At 34.5% G+C, this 14,955-nt stretch overlaps 1 protein-coding gene and 1 long non-coding RNA gene across 2 annotated transcripts; both read right to left on the bottom strand.

Annotated features, from left to right (window-relative positions):
• Positions 1-2,213: 2,213 nt before the first annotated feature.
• Positions 2,214-2,627, bottom strand: LOC104223350 (uncharacterized). The gene has a single exon (XM_009774774.1). It carries the CDS (start codon positions 2,625-2,627, stop codon positions 2,214-2,216), a length of 414 nt encoding a protein of 137 aa, XP_009773076.1.
• Positions 2,628-4,926: 2,299 nt separating this feature from the next.
• LOC104223349 (uncharacterized) lies at positions 4,927-5,910 on the bottom strand. The gene is made up of 2 exons (XR_710083.2): positions 5,657-5,910; positions 4,927-5,169 (listed from the first exon to the last, which is right to left on the bottom strand). It is a non-coding gene; the product is annotated as an uncharacterized lncRNA (long non-coding RNA).
• Between the last annotated feature and the right edge of the window lie 9,045 nt (positions 5,911-14,955).

Raw genomic sequence — 14,955 nt, forward strand, 5'->3', positions numbered from 1 at the left:
ATTTCTACCATAAAAACCCTAGATTTTTGGATGAAGTTTGATGAAATGCAAAGGGAAATCGAAAGAAAAAGGTTTAGAATCATATACCAATACTTTGGGGAAGAACTTGCTTCTTGAAAATCGCCTCAATGCTCACTAGTTTTGAAAATATGAAAATGTGGGCTAATTCCCGATTTTGCTACTGTTTCAAGTGTTGGGCTACAGTGTTCATCGCGTTCGTGTGAGCACTGTCGCGTTCGCGAAGAGCTTCCAGTTGAGGACTTACGCGATCGCGAGAAAAGTTTCGCTTTCGCGAAGGCTTAGCCCAGCCCTACCTTCGTGTTCGCGATAAAGGGGTCGCGTTCGCGTAGTTCTCCCTAGATTCCCTGACCAGCACATCCTAAAGCTACGCATTCGTGATTGACCGGTCGTGTTCGCGTAAAGAAAACCCCCCATGCTCCGTGTTTGCGACCTGGGTCTCGCGTTCGCATAGGGTAAATCCTCCGCAGCTTTGCTTCCCTTTCGCAATCGCGGGAGTGACTACGCGATCGCGAAGCATGGTGCATCAGACATCAGATACAACAAAACCTGCAACTTTTGTAAGTGTAAAAACATCTCGTGGCCTATTTGAAACTCACCCGAGCCCTCGGGGCTCCAAACCAAATACGCACACAACCCTAAAAAATCATACGGACTTACTCGTGCGATCAAATTGTCAAAATAATGCCTCGAACTACGAGTTTAGCATCAAAATCAAAGAAAAATCTCAATAACTCTTAAGTTCAAATTTTCACAACTGAGGGTCCGATTCACGTCATAAAAAGTCCATTTCTTACCAAATTTTACAGGCACAACTTAAATAACATATAAGACCAGTACCGAGCTCCGAAACCAAAATACGGGCCCGATACCATCAAATTCAAACATCTTTAAATTTTCAAAAACTCTTATAATTTCAGTTAAACAATTTTCTTCAAAAATTCATTTCTCGGGCTTGGGACCTCGGAATTCAATTTCGGGCATACGCCCAAGTCTCATATTTTCTTACGGACCCTCTGGGACTGTCAAATTACGGGCCCGGATCCGTTTACCTACAATATTGACCGAAGTCAACTTAAATTTAATTTCAAAGGCAAAATTAACATTTTTATCAAATTTTCACATAAAAGCGTTCCGGATATACGTCCGGACCGCACATGCAAATCGAGGTGAGATAAAAGGAGATTTTTAAGGCCTCAGAACACAGAATTAACTTTTAAATCAAGTGGTGACTTTTTGGGTCATTACAATAACATCTGTCTTACACATACTTAAATGAGAGAAATATTTCTTCTCTTTGAATATTGTATGTGTCGTACATGAATCAACTAAACAAATATTTTTACAATTGAATTTAGATCCAAGTTTGTTTTGTGGGATATCCATATTTGCTTTGCATGAGTTGACATACAAAAAGAAATATACAAATAAACATTTGTATTTTCAGATAAATAAACTAGGCTTACAAACAATTTGCTTCAACACAAATATTAAAAGTGCAGCATATTTTTCCAAACTACTATCGAACTATGTACTAATTTTCTGTGTTAATCATAATAATATAATACTAGCATTTAAGTATAACTGTGTTAATCATAATAATATAATACTAGCATTTAAGTATACTCCTTTTGGGTGGAGAACAAAAACAATTAAATTTGCTACTACTAGTAAATAATGAAAAATTTATTCTCTAATGACCAAACTGTTATTTTAATAAAAGAGACACATTTAAAATAGTTGTTTATATTGCCATCTTTTTGTAAGATGAAATGATGATTACTTATTCATGTATAAAATGTCTAAATTTTGGACTTATGCCGCTAGATTATTGCTTTTTTTGTTAGATACGTATGTACAACAGAAATAGACAAGCCACATACGTTAGTTTACGATGTTTAAATTATCGTCTTCTTATATAGTTGATGTCGAAATAATCACTTAACTATCCTTGAAAACTAAGCAACAAAAATGTTATTTAAATCGAATACTAGAGCTATATTTAATCAAAACGAACTAACACTATCCCATAAAACAAATAATATTAATTGATAATAATAACTACTACTCATGTAAAAGATAGTGATTACATGATTTTTATCCACTAGCTACTACGAATAGGATAAAATAAAAATCAAACTATTCAATTATTTTTAACCACGGATCCATCAACGATTAAGTGGTCTATTTTCCCATCAGGGTGCTCCAAGAAGTCCCACATCCAAGTGGGTGATGTCAAAATCATTGTCAGAGACAAAATTAACTTCAGGGCCTTTATTCTTTAGAGATGTTTGATATAGCTCAGCCAAATATCTTGGTGTACGATAAATATTTGTCCAATGCCCTTTTCCACCGCAACGATAACATTCAATTTCTGAACTATTTGCCTTTGGCTTCTCATTTTTCCCTTTCCACTTTTGGTAGTTATTTTTCTTTAGGGGGTGATTAACAGCAAGAGAATTTCTTCCTTGTCTACGGCCATGGCCACGACCATGACCACGACCACGAATAGGGCCACGGCCTTTTTCACGCTTAGCATAATGGGAATACATCTCATCCACTTCAAGCAATGGTGTATACCCAGTGGGTTGATTTTCGTGATTTCTCATGAGCAAATCGTTGTTTCATTCAGCCACAAGGAAGAGAGAAATCAACTCAGAGTACTTCTTAAAATCTTTTTCTCTGTACTGCTGTTGCAGGACCATATTGGAGGCATGAAACATTGTAAACGTTTTTTCAAACATATCATAGTTAGTGATAGTATCTCCGCAGAGTTTTTAATTTAGAAGTAATTCTGAACATCGTAGAATTATATTCAGAAACAAACTTAAAGTCTTAGAGTCTCATATGAGCCCAATCATATCGTGCTTGTGGAAGAGTGACCAACTTTTAGTTTTCATATCTTTCCTTTAAGCCATTCCACAAAACAAGCGGATCTTTGACTGTAACATATTCTATTTTCAACCCTTTATCAAGGCGATGACGCAAGAAAATCAAGCCTTAGCACAATCTTGGGTGGATTCTTTATTCTTGTCTTTAATGGCCTCTCCAAGACTCATTGCATCTAAATGGATTTTCAGTCATAATTAAAAGAGGAGAAAAGTTATACCGTAATCTTCTCAAAGAGCTTCTTGAGACGGTAGAGTCTCATGCCGATAATGTGAAATAAAACAATGAAGAAGAATATTGCAAAGAAAGAGAGAGAGAATTCTTATTACTTTTTGGGATGAATTACAATAGAATAGAACCCTCTATTTACAGGGAAAGAGTGACTTAACCACCAAGTAATAATTCCTAGAATCTCTCTAAATATAGACATTCACCATATATAAAATTCTATTTATAACGGATATTAAATACCATGAATTTTTTATGTGTTCATATGTAGAATTTCCTTAGTGAAATTTTTGGTTTCGATGCTCCACTATATTTAGCGCAAGTAGACGTATAGAACATATTATCAATGGGTCACTAAACTCAAGTTTTCTATACAAAGCATGAATATATACGTAAAAAATCATCAAAATCTCAACATATATAAAAAATTTAACCTATAATATAAGTTTAAAAGTATAGTGGTAAGAATTTAAAAATTGAACATCAAATTTTACTCCTAGGTTCTCTCTATTAACCCACTATTGCTACAAAAATCAAATATAAATAAAATGAATTTGGGGAGTTCTGGAAAGTAAATATGAGAAGAAGAAAATGAAATGAAAAAGAGAAATTAAAAGGAAAAAAGAAGAAATAAAAAATGCATTCTAAGTGAAACATGAAAGTAAGCAAATAAATAAAAAGAAGAGGGGCTAAATGGCGTGATATTTGGAGCAAAAATGAAAATGAAATAAAGAAAGTAAAAGAAGAGAGCAAATAAAGACAAAAAAAAAGGGAAAGAAAAGTACTACAGCTGAGGATTTTAGCCGCAGTTTACCAACCCCAATAACCATAGCACCCAATTACACTTTTGGTTCCTGGGTGCTCACAATCTAATATATCAAGTTTTGACAAGTTATTAGTATAATTTTATTAGTTTTGCGACAAAAGCAATGGGTGATGAAGCACCCATAATCGCCAACGCCGATACGCCCGTGGTTGCACTGCTTTAGTTAGGGGTTGAACAACAATGTCGGTGATTCAATTAACAGAAATAACACCCTTAATATAATGGTCGGTCCCTTGGCAATAAGGCAATGTTATTGAAATCCACTTTAAGAGTGTCATTGCAAGCAGAGTATAAAACCAATGAATGGCCCGCCTTGTGCCCATGTACTTGCCATTTTAGTGTTTTTTCTATGGATTTTATAGTTAGTTTTCTTTATGGGTGTTTTCCTTTTATTGTCTATATCCTGATATTTTGGTGCCCATTGTATTATTTTTCAAATAATTAATGTGGTTCATTTTGAATTCCTAATTACAAGAAAACTTAAAAATTACGAGTCCAACGGTGGAGCTATTATGTGTAATATTAACAAATAGGGATTATGGGGATATAAGATTTGATGTTATTGATAATAGTTTTTAAAAATTGATCGATAAGGAGAAAAAAGAGAGCAAGAAATGTGGGTGATGCAAAAAAGAAATGTGCAATTAATCTTGGTGGATATGAGGTATGTGAAAGTTTATTATCAAATTTTAAATATAAATAATTGAAGAGTATCATCAGAATTTAGACATTTATATTTTATTTACTCGTTTGATTAGTTTTCATAGAACTATATATGTTATATTTTAGAAATAAAAACTACTATAATAAATTTTAAGACTTTAGTTAAAGCCCAAATTCAATTGCGAACACACACACATATATATTGCTGGACGTTTTTGTTGTTCAAGCTATTCATCTAGACGGGTCAAACCAGTTTAACAAGGAACAAAAAGGCGCAACAAATTAGCTACAATAATTCGGAATAACTTAGAAAAATGAACTTTTGTATCACAAATAAGTATTCTTTCCTTATTTCACAAAACTTTGAAATTTCTCCATTATGAATAGCAGGAGATAATCACATAAAGAATTCAAATGATGAATGAAAAAAAATCGAGTAGCCAAATAGAAAAAAACAATACAATAATTGTACTAATGGACCAAGTATGTAATCGCAAGTGCAACAAGTAGAAGAATATAAGCAATCCCTTGATCAATCACTGTGCCTGCAATAAAATTACCAAATCAATTTCTTCATATATTAAAGTGTAAAAAAAAAAAATTGGTGCACAAAATATCCCGTATTTACGCAGGATCCAAAGAAGGATCGCACCCGAAGGGATGTGATGTAGGCAACAGTGGCCGATTCCACGGCTCAAACTCGTGACCTATAGGTCACACAGAAACAACTTGATTGTTGCTCCAAAGTTCCCCTTCTTCACATTTAAAGTATATTTATGAAAAATCCAAGAAGAAGAGGATTTTGATAGTTTAAGCTCTACGTACTATTAGTGTAAAAAAAATTATTTGCCTAATTTTTTAATTATATATTAGTATAAGATTTCTTATCAATGCAGTTTAACCTGTTATGTTGTTGCTTACCTTATTTTTTAGGTTATTATTCCTGATGTTATAAGTTGTTATTTGTAATTACTTTTTGAGTAAATTAATAGCGTGAAAATTAATTATACTACGGTAAAAGAAGATGTTTACCGTCATTGGAAGGAGGTGGAGCTGAAGAAGGAGCCATGCCTTGGCCAAAACTGAACTCAACCAAAGCCAACAACAAAAAACCAATAATAGATGAGAGGCTCATTAATCTAAATGAATTCATCTTCAAATTTAATAGAAACAGATTTATATTTTTCCCAGAAAGAAAAAGGTGGAAAATTCAAGAAAAAAATTAGAAAATTTATATTCAGAGAAGAGAAAGGGGATTTTTGCAGTTTAAGAGAGAAGATGGTTGTGAGAAAGAAAAGGGTATGTACAGAGTTTATATACGAGTTTAATTATGCGTGTGAATTTTCGAGGAAATAAAGAAGAAAAGTTGTAGTAGTTGGGGTGAAAGCTACGACTACGATTAAATGAAAACTAAAATAAAATACAAAGTTGATTTTATTGACTTGGTAGGCTGTTGATGTTTGACCCAAAGAGGGAATACGATTTAAATCAACATATTATTCCACTTCTTATTATTAGTAGAAGAGACACTTAAAATCAATTGGCGTCATCATGAGATACCGTTCCTTAAAAAAAATTGATTTATATATTTAGACATGATATTTTTCAGAAAAATAATATGCATATTGACACCATTTGAAAATAAAATAAATTTTTAGTAAAGTTCTAGAACCTTAGGGGTTGTTTGGTACATGGGATAAGAATAATAATCCCATGTTTGGTTTGGTATATTAACTAATTGCAAGATAACTTTACACTAAAATGGTGGGATTAGTTATCCCATGTAAAAGGTGGGATAACTAATCCCATGAGATATCTCACCATTGTACCAAACGACTCCTTACGACTCAGGCAATTGTACAAGTTAAACTGTGACAATAAATCGACATAACTTGTGCAGATTTTTGCATACGTCATCACTTAACTATTATTTGTGAAAATAAGGGTAAATGTGCATTTATAAGTTTTTAAATATATTTATAACTTTTTAAGACTATATATATATATATATATAGATACATTTTTTATTACGTGATGGCGTAGCAGGCTCGGATAGTAGCTGTGGATGGACCATTGAGATAGTGGGAGTGACGCATAAGACTTTGAAGAGTCTAAATTCAACAATAAATATGAATTATTATTATTATTATTATTATTATTATTATTATTATTATTATTATTATTATTATTATTATTATTATAGTAGATTTTTCTTTTCAACGACCCAAGAATTAGTAGACGGTCAACTTATTTAGTCGCCAAATTTGCATGGACTTGAAGACTTTTCTAATTGATTTTCCTACACTTTGCACAGGCTGAAAACGAAACTTCTCATTAGTTTAACTGTCCCCATTTAGGTCATATTCAATGTTTGGTCTAATATTTATATAGTCCCGTGACCCCAGTCAGCAGTAGCGAAATCAGCGTTTACACTAAAATACGTCAAAATTTGAAAAATAAATACCCAAAAAATTTAAAGAGATCATAGTAGATATACAGTGAAAATTTTCGCCCATAAGATCGACATCCTTTGAAGCTATATGGCTCCGTCATTGCCAGCTACACAGCTATCTTTTCCTTTTTACCAAACATCTACTCTTTTTTCTTTTCTTTTTCCTTTTTTCCCCTTTAAAAGAGCTATTTTTTAGTATGTATTTTTAGGTGAGGATGATTTGTGCATAATAGAGGAAAACAAGATAAAAGAAGGAAGGGATTTTTAAAAGATTACAAATTTGTATTTTATGTTATTTTTCTGAAGTGTAATTACAATTGCTAAGTAAGCTGTAATTCCAATTATGTTATGATTATTACATTTAAATAATCCTTAGAAAGAAACCATCAAGAATAATTAATACTTTAAGTATTAATACTTTAAGTATGGCAGAGAATTCAACGCTCAAAAATTATATGATCTTTATATGCAAAGGAACAGACGTTCGAACCCTTTGACCCTGAAACGGAAAAGTATTAAGTATCTAGAAACAAGCTGAAGATAAGGCTTACACTCTACGGGCTCGTTTGGTACGAGGGACAAGGAATAATTAATCCACAGACTAAATTTAAGAAAAATTTATCTCATGTTTGATTGGGAGAAAATTGCAGTATTTTCATGAAAAGGTAGAATAACTAATTCCGGGATAACTAATCCTGGGATAATATCTTTCCAACCAAACGACCCCTAATGGTATCAATGGTAGTAAGAGGCAGATTCAGGATTTGAATTTTATGGGTTCAATCTCTAAAAATTTTTAGAATTGAATCTATTATTGTTAAAGTTATGGGTCCATAGCTACTATTTGTACATATTTCAAATAATTTTTACATATAAATCTGCGTCGAAAGTACTAAGTTGAACCCGACACCACTACGCTCGATCCGCCCCTGATGGTAGTCTCCCACGCACTATACGTGGGTTAATTTGTCACTATCTCCCTTAGTGGCGGATTGATCATGTGCTAAATATTTGTGCACGTGTACTCTTGCTATTGGCTAAAAATTCTAAAAAAAAGTATATACCTATATATTATATTTAAAATGATTATGAGGTGTTTGACTAATCTTATAAGCTGGTCAAACTAGTTTATAAGCATAATTTATTTATCTACGTGTTTGGTAAACAACTAAAGTATTTATAAGTCAAGCGCTTATAAGCTAAAATGAGTTATAAGTCATAAGTTGGTCACCCCCAACTTATGACTTTTTAGCTTATAAGTACTTTTAATTTGACCAAGGCTTTTACTAGTTTATCTCTAATAATATTTCTTATTCAAAAAATATTTTTCCCAAAATAAATTTTCTAACTTTCTTTTCATTCCATATTCGTTGTTCATCTTTTTCTTTACAAAGAAATTTTTTAATTTATAATCTTTTGTAAAGTATTTAAGGATAGTTTAGTTATTCTAATAAAAGAACAACTTATCAACACTTTTCTATCAAACATATCAATTGCTTATTATCAGTTTTAGCACGTCTATCAAACACGTAAATGCTTATTTAAAATAATCAATTTCAACATTTAATAATGCTTTTCAGCAGTTCAAGCTTATCAACTATTTACAATCAGCTAACCCAAACGAGCTCTATATATCAAATTATGCACCTTGTATATGGCGAATTGATTATTGAATCCTTCGTCACTCATACAACCATTGATAAGTATCTCGTTGTGAAAATCATTCCTCATTTTTTACATTTGTGACTTTTTTTTAAAAAATTATCTCCTCTTTTTTGTTTCTTCCTTGAAAAAGCTAAACTCAATTAACACCACCTTTTATAAGTTTAAGTTTCATCAAATAATATTGTCACACCCCTTTTTTAACCAAACCTCCACTAACCCTCTTAAATAAATAAAAGAGATTTAGTAGAGCTTGAAAAGGATTTTCCAATTAGAAAGTGACAAAAATATTGTGTTTAAAAGGAAATAACTCAGAGTCGCCACCTGATATTGATTTCGGTGTACCAGGTCACCTTTTTTTTAAAAATAATTTTCCTTTAAAACACTTTGAACTCCAAAACATAAGTCCGCACCAAAGATTCGGGTAAGGGGGTTCATTTGACTCGGGAAGAAGGTGTTAGGCACTCCCCAAGTCCCGTAACTAGTACGGTTGCATACTTGATCTAGTCGGCTTTCAAAACATTCAAATTGAGGTAAAACACACAGAAATAAAATAAACACACAAGAGGCTCGAGGTCGTCCCCACCTAAACGAAAGAAAATGAAAAGGAAAAGAAAAGAAAAATAAGCTAATCTATACTACGACTTCTCCACCATGCTCGTCAAGGCTTCCAAAATATTTACAAAGCTCTTCGGGGCATACCCCGACTAATAATATATATAAACTTTACGGGCCATTCCCCGAATAAATTTAACCACGAGAACGATCTCTCGCCTCAAAATTAACAAAATACTAAAGTTTGCCTACTCAGCTGTGGTCGGCCTAAGCATGCTCCTAGCGACTTTAAAATAAATAAAGATAAAACAAAAAAAAACTATTTTTAAGGCCAGAACACTTTTAATTTGTTTGCCCAAATCCCGCGACCTATTTGTTTCATTACCTAATTTGTACAAGTTAAAAATCAACTACACAGCTTCTTAAGATTCAATTTAGGCGAACAATCTCTTAATCCAACTTAACAACTAACGTTACTTCTTTGATGCAAGTTAATAATCAAAGACAAGGAATCAAACACATTTAACATATTGAAAATGAAATACTCAAACCTAAAAAAACAACAGAGAAGCATAAGAAACAAACATCTAATATTATCAAAAAGGGACGGACAAGATAGGAGATGGGATCTCATTGTAGAACCTAAGATTTACAAGCACTCGCACAAAACTGTAGAACGGGGCTGGACCGGAAAATCGAATGGACACCTCAAAGTCGGCCTCCACTGACTCGCTTCAAAACAAGCCTCGAATAGAAACTAACGAGCAAATCAAAAAATGGAAACATGAGCAATAATCTGCTGAGGATCTGTTTATGTTCTTTTTCTTGTTTGGTTTTCTTGGTTTTTCGACCATATGTATATGTGTGGCGGATTTTCAAGGTGTTACTCAAAGGTTGTCACTTATGGCTGCTCAGGGGTGTTTTTTTTTTTTTTTTGTGAAGTGAAGCAGCAGGTCAAGGCTGGAGGTCAGGGCCCCGGGGGTAGTTTGGCAGAGCGTTTGGTTGGAGTTGCTGGCGGCGACGGCGTGGTTGGTGAGGACGAGCAGTTGTTGATGCTTAGGGGTATGTGTGTGCGGCGGTTTTGGGTGGTGTCTATGTTGTTCAGATTAAGGGGTCAATGGAGGCTAGGCTGGTGGTGTAGGGTCGGCTGAGTGGTGGAGATGGGTGGTCGTTGGCCGGGATGGTTGATGGCTGAAGGGGTTCCTATGGTATTCTGTCGATTTTTTTTTTTCAGGTTCTCCTAGGGTTTTTCATGGTGTAGGTTCTGTCTTGTATGTTTTTTTTTGTTTTTTTTTGGCAATTAATATTGGCCATAGGATTAAATTCAAATAGAGGTCTAGGATTAAAAGGTTATGGGTTGGGTTAGTGGGTGAATGGGTCAAGAAGATTGGGCTTTGTGAATTGGGTTATAAATTTGGCTTTTAATTCTATAATTCTTGCAATTTGGCTAAAATATTAATGTCTTTTCTAAAATAATACCATAAAATTGTAAAATTAATCTTAATTAACTAGAACAACTATATTATGACATGAAACTATATTTTGATATTTTCAAAGATTATACTCAAAAATAAAATGCGTTAAAAATAATATTTTTTCTAAAAATATCTAATACCTTAATTAAATAGAAAAAAATGAAACTATTTTTGTATTTTTCAATTTTATGATAAAAATAATGTAAAAGAGTCAAAAAATTAGCTGAAATAACTATATTAGACCTAAACTAAGTATTTAAGTACTAAAATATGTAAAACCTTGGGGAGGGTCAAAAATCACATGTCTACAACTGCCCCTCTTTGACTAGAAATACGAAGTATTTTCAGACAAAGAATGACTAGACATGTTTTTAGACCCGACCCTTATTTAGGAAGACCAAAACTAAGAGAAATGGGGATGTGATCGAGCCCTGGTATCTGAGCTGCCTACATATCCTTGGCTATAAAGGAATCAGGCCACGTGTAGTTCAGAAGTGAATGACGTGATGGAGTATACCGTGGCGGAGAGACGATTGAAGTGTCGTTCCATTGAGGTTCCGGTCCGCGGTCCTGTTATTTCGTCAAATCAAAATCTAAAAGAACTATTCAAACCTATCAGCTATGAGTTACAAGATCCCTATCTACAAGTCTACTGAAGCTTGATCTTGAGTCTTGAATGGTTTTTCATGCAGACTTTTTGATTTGAACCGTGATGCTCGCTAGCTGCAGGTGTTGATTCATTCCTCTACGACTTCTTTGGATCAAGACCGGGCATGCAGCGCTCATAACTTCAACCATGTCTTGAGCAGTTCACATTTTGAATTGAATTCTGAAATGACTTCCCTCGTTCTTCCGGTGGGCGCCTGCTACTGACTTGAAATTTGAAGTGGCTTTGAAAAGAACTTGAAATGAATTCCCTCATTCTCCAGGTGGGTGCCTGCCAACGACTTGAACTCGAAATAAATTCCTTGTTCTCCATGTGGGTTCCTGATTACCAAAACTTGAATTGTATCCCTCGTTATCTAGGTGGGTGCCTGATTACCCAAAATTTGAATTGTATTCCCTCGTTATCCAGGTGGGCGCCTGATTACCCAAAATTTGAATTGTATTCCCTCATTATCCAGGTGGGCGCCTGATTATCAACAACTTGAATTGTATTCCCTCGTTATCCAGGTGGGCGCCTGATTACCAAAAACTTGAATTGTATTCCGTCGTTATCCAGGTGGGCGCCTGATTACCAAAAACTTGAATTGTATTCCCTTGTTATCCAGGTGGGCGCCTGATTACTAAAACTTGAATTGTATTCCCTCGTTATCCAGGTGGGCGCCTAATTACCAAAATCTTGAATTGTATTCCCTCATTATCCAGGTGGGCGCCTGATTACCAAAACTTGAATTGTATTCCCTCGTTATCCAGGTGGGTGCCTGATTATCAAAACTTGAATTGTATTCCCTTATTATCCAGGTGGGCGCCTGATTACCAAAACTTGAATTGTATTCCCTCGTTATCCGGGTGGGCGTCTGATTACCAAAAACTTGAATTGTATTCCCTCGTTATCCAGGTGGGTGCCTGCTTACCAACAACTTGAATTGTATTCCCTCGTTATCCAGGTGGGCGCCTGATTACCAACAACTTGAATTGTATTCCCTCGTTATCCAGGTGGGCGCCTGATTACCAAAAACTTGAATTGTATTCCCTCGTTATCCAGGTGGGCGCCTGATTACCAAAACTTGAATTGTATTCCCTCGTTATCCAGGTGGGCGCCTGATTATCAACAACTTGAATTGTATTCCCTCGTTATCCAGGTGTGTACCTGATTACCAACAACTTGAATTGTATTCCCTTGTTATCCAGGTGGGCGCCTGCCATTACAACAAAACAGACAAAACAAAAGAAATCTTTCTGCCCCAGTTTGGAATCTGGGCACATCTGTGAGTATTAATCAAATCATGTTACCTAAAAGAGCTCTAAGAATTTAAAAGCTAAATCTCATTATCCAGGAGAGCCCTGAAAACTTCAAATTAAATCTCATCTTAAGAGTGACAGCTTTTAAAGCTAAATTATATTTCCTAAAGGTAGAACTTACGCTAAATCTTGTTATCTATGAAGGTCTTGAAATTTAACTAGGTCCCATTATCCAGGAGGGTCCTGAGAACTTTTTAAAATTAAATCCCATTATCCAGGAGGGCCCTGAACTTGAAATTAAATCTCATTATCCAGAAGGAACCTGAAAATTTAAAATTAAATCCCATTATCCAGGAGGGTCTTGGAAACTTAAAATTAAGTCTCATTATCCAAGAGGGTCCTGAAAACATAAAATTTAGTCTCATTATCCAGGAGGGTCATGAAAACATAAAACTAAATCCCATTATCCAGGAGGGTCCTGAAAACTTAAAATTAAGTCTCATTATCCAGGAGGGTCTTGTAAACTTAAAATTTAGTCTCACTTAAATAAAATCTCATTATCTAGGAGGGTCCTGAAAATATTTTTTTTAAAAAAATTAAATCCCATTATCCAGGAGGGCCCTGAGAACTTTTAAAATTAAATCTCATTATCCAGGAGGGTCCTGAAAATTCAAAACTAAATCCCATTATCCAGGAGGGTCCTGAAAACTTAAAATTAAGTCCCATTATCTAGGAGGGTCCTGAAAACTTAAAATTTAGTCCCATTATCCAGGAGGGTCCTGAAAACTTAAAATAAATCTCATTATCCAGGAGGGTCCTGAAAACTTAAAATTTAGTCCCATTATCCAGGAGGGTCCTGAAAACTTAAAACTAAATCTCATTAACCAGGAGGGTCCTGAAAACATTTAAAAAAAAAAAATTAAATCTCATTATCCAGGAGGGCCCTGAGAACTTTTAAAATTAAATCTCATTATCCAGGAGGTTCCTGAAAATTTAAAAACTAAATCCTATTATCCAGGAGGGTCCTAAAAATTTTAAATTAAATCCCATTATCCAGGAGGATCCTGAGAATTCAAAACTAAATCTCATTATCCAGGAAGGTCCTGAAAACTTAAAATTAAGTCCCATTATCCAGGAGGGTCCTGAAAACTTAAAATTAAGTCTCATTATCCAGGAGGGTCCTGAAAACTTAAAATTAAATCCCATTATCTAGGAGGGTCCAGAAAATATTTTTTTTTAAAATTAAATCTCATTATCCAGGAGGGCCCTGAGAACTTTTAAAATTAAATCTCATTATCCAGGAGGGTCCTGAAAATTTAAAAACTAAATCCTATTATCCAGGAGGGTCCTAAAATTTTTAAATTAAATCCCATTATCCAGGAGGGTCCTGAAAGCTTTTAAATTAAATCTCATTATCCAGGAGGGTCCTGAAAACTTTTAAATTAAATCCAATTATCCAAGAGGGTCCTGAGAACTGAGAATGGACTTACCTGATCCATGCTCTCATCTTGGAGGATTCTGAACAGAATTTCTTACTCTCTGAACCATGCTTTTACATGGGAGGTCCCTGTGGATTAAAAAAAATTCTTGCCCCTATTTCAGAAAAATCTTGTTAGTTTGAAAACGTGGTGGTTAGTTTGTGGCATCATTGCTGAGCGTCTGCTTTCGCCACTTGCCAAGATAACTTTGATTTTAACTTGGACGGTCTTGACTGTTATCGACTGCCAATTTTCTTTCAACCCTTATCACAGAAAACAACTCTACTCCATTCATTCCCAACATCCTCTATCTATTGCATTTTGCTCATGAATTGACATTTACTGAACCCTTGCATTTCACATAAATTCCAAAACATGTTGATTGTTACCAACTCAATGCGCATACCACGTTTCCTGACTTATGCCATTTTGATGTGCTAGCCAGACTCCGCTTTGTGCAATTGGAAAGCTTGTAGTAGATTTTGAAGTCATTTCTTTATTTGTTCTGACCAAACAGACTCAAGAAGGGACTCAATCAAAACGAGAGAAACAAAATAAGGGACAAGGGAAAGAGATGATACCTAACAACAAAATGATGAAGTAGAAACTTATCAGATGTGGATACCAACTCCAATGACCATGACATGCACATTTGGATTAAGTGGCCTAATCTCTCAAGAAAGTCTAATATTCAACTCTTGTTGTACCTACTCGCTGTGAAACTGGGATTCAACGCTTCAATTGTCCCATTTGATCCACAATCCTTAGTCGACTTGTAGTGCCCTGAAGGTTTTCACCATCAAG

This window comes from Nicotiana sylvestris, chromosome 6 (genome assembly GCF_000393655.2).
Source record: "Nicotiana sylvestris chromosome 6, ASM39365v2, whole genome shotgun sequence".
In the NCBI taxonomy this organism is placed as follows: domain Eukaryota; kingdom Viridiplantae; phylum Streptophyta; class Magnoliopsida; order Solanales; family Solanaceae; genus Nicotiana; species Nicotiana sylvestris.

What these genes read in the sequence shown, in the direction of transcription:
- LOC104223350 (XM_009774774.1), bottom strand. Translation starts at nt 2,627, where the DNA reads ATGAGAAATCACGAAAATCAACCCACTGGGTATACACCATTGCTTGAA.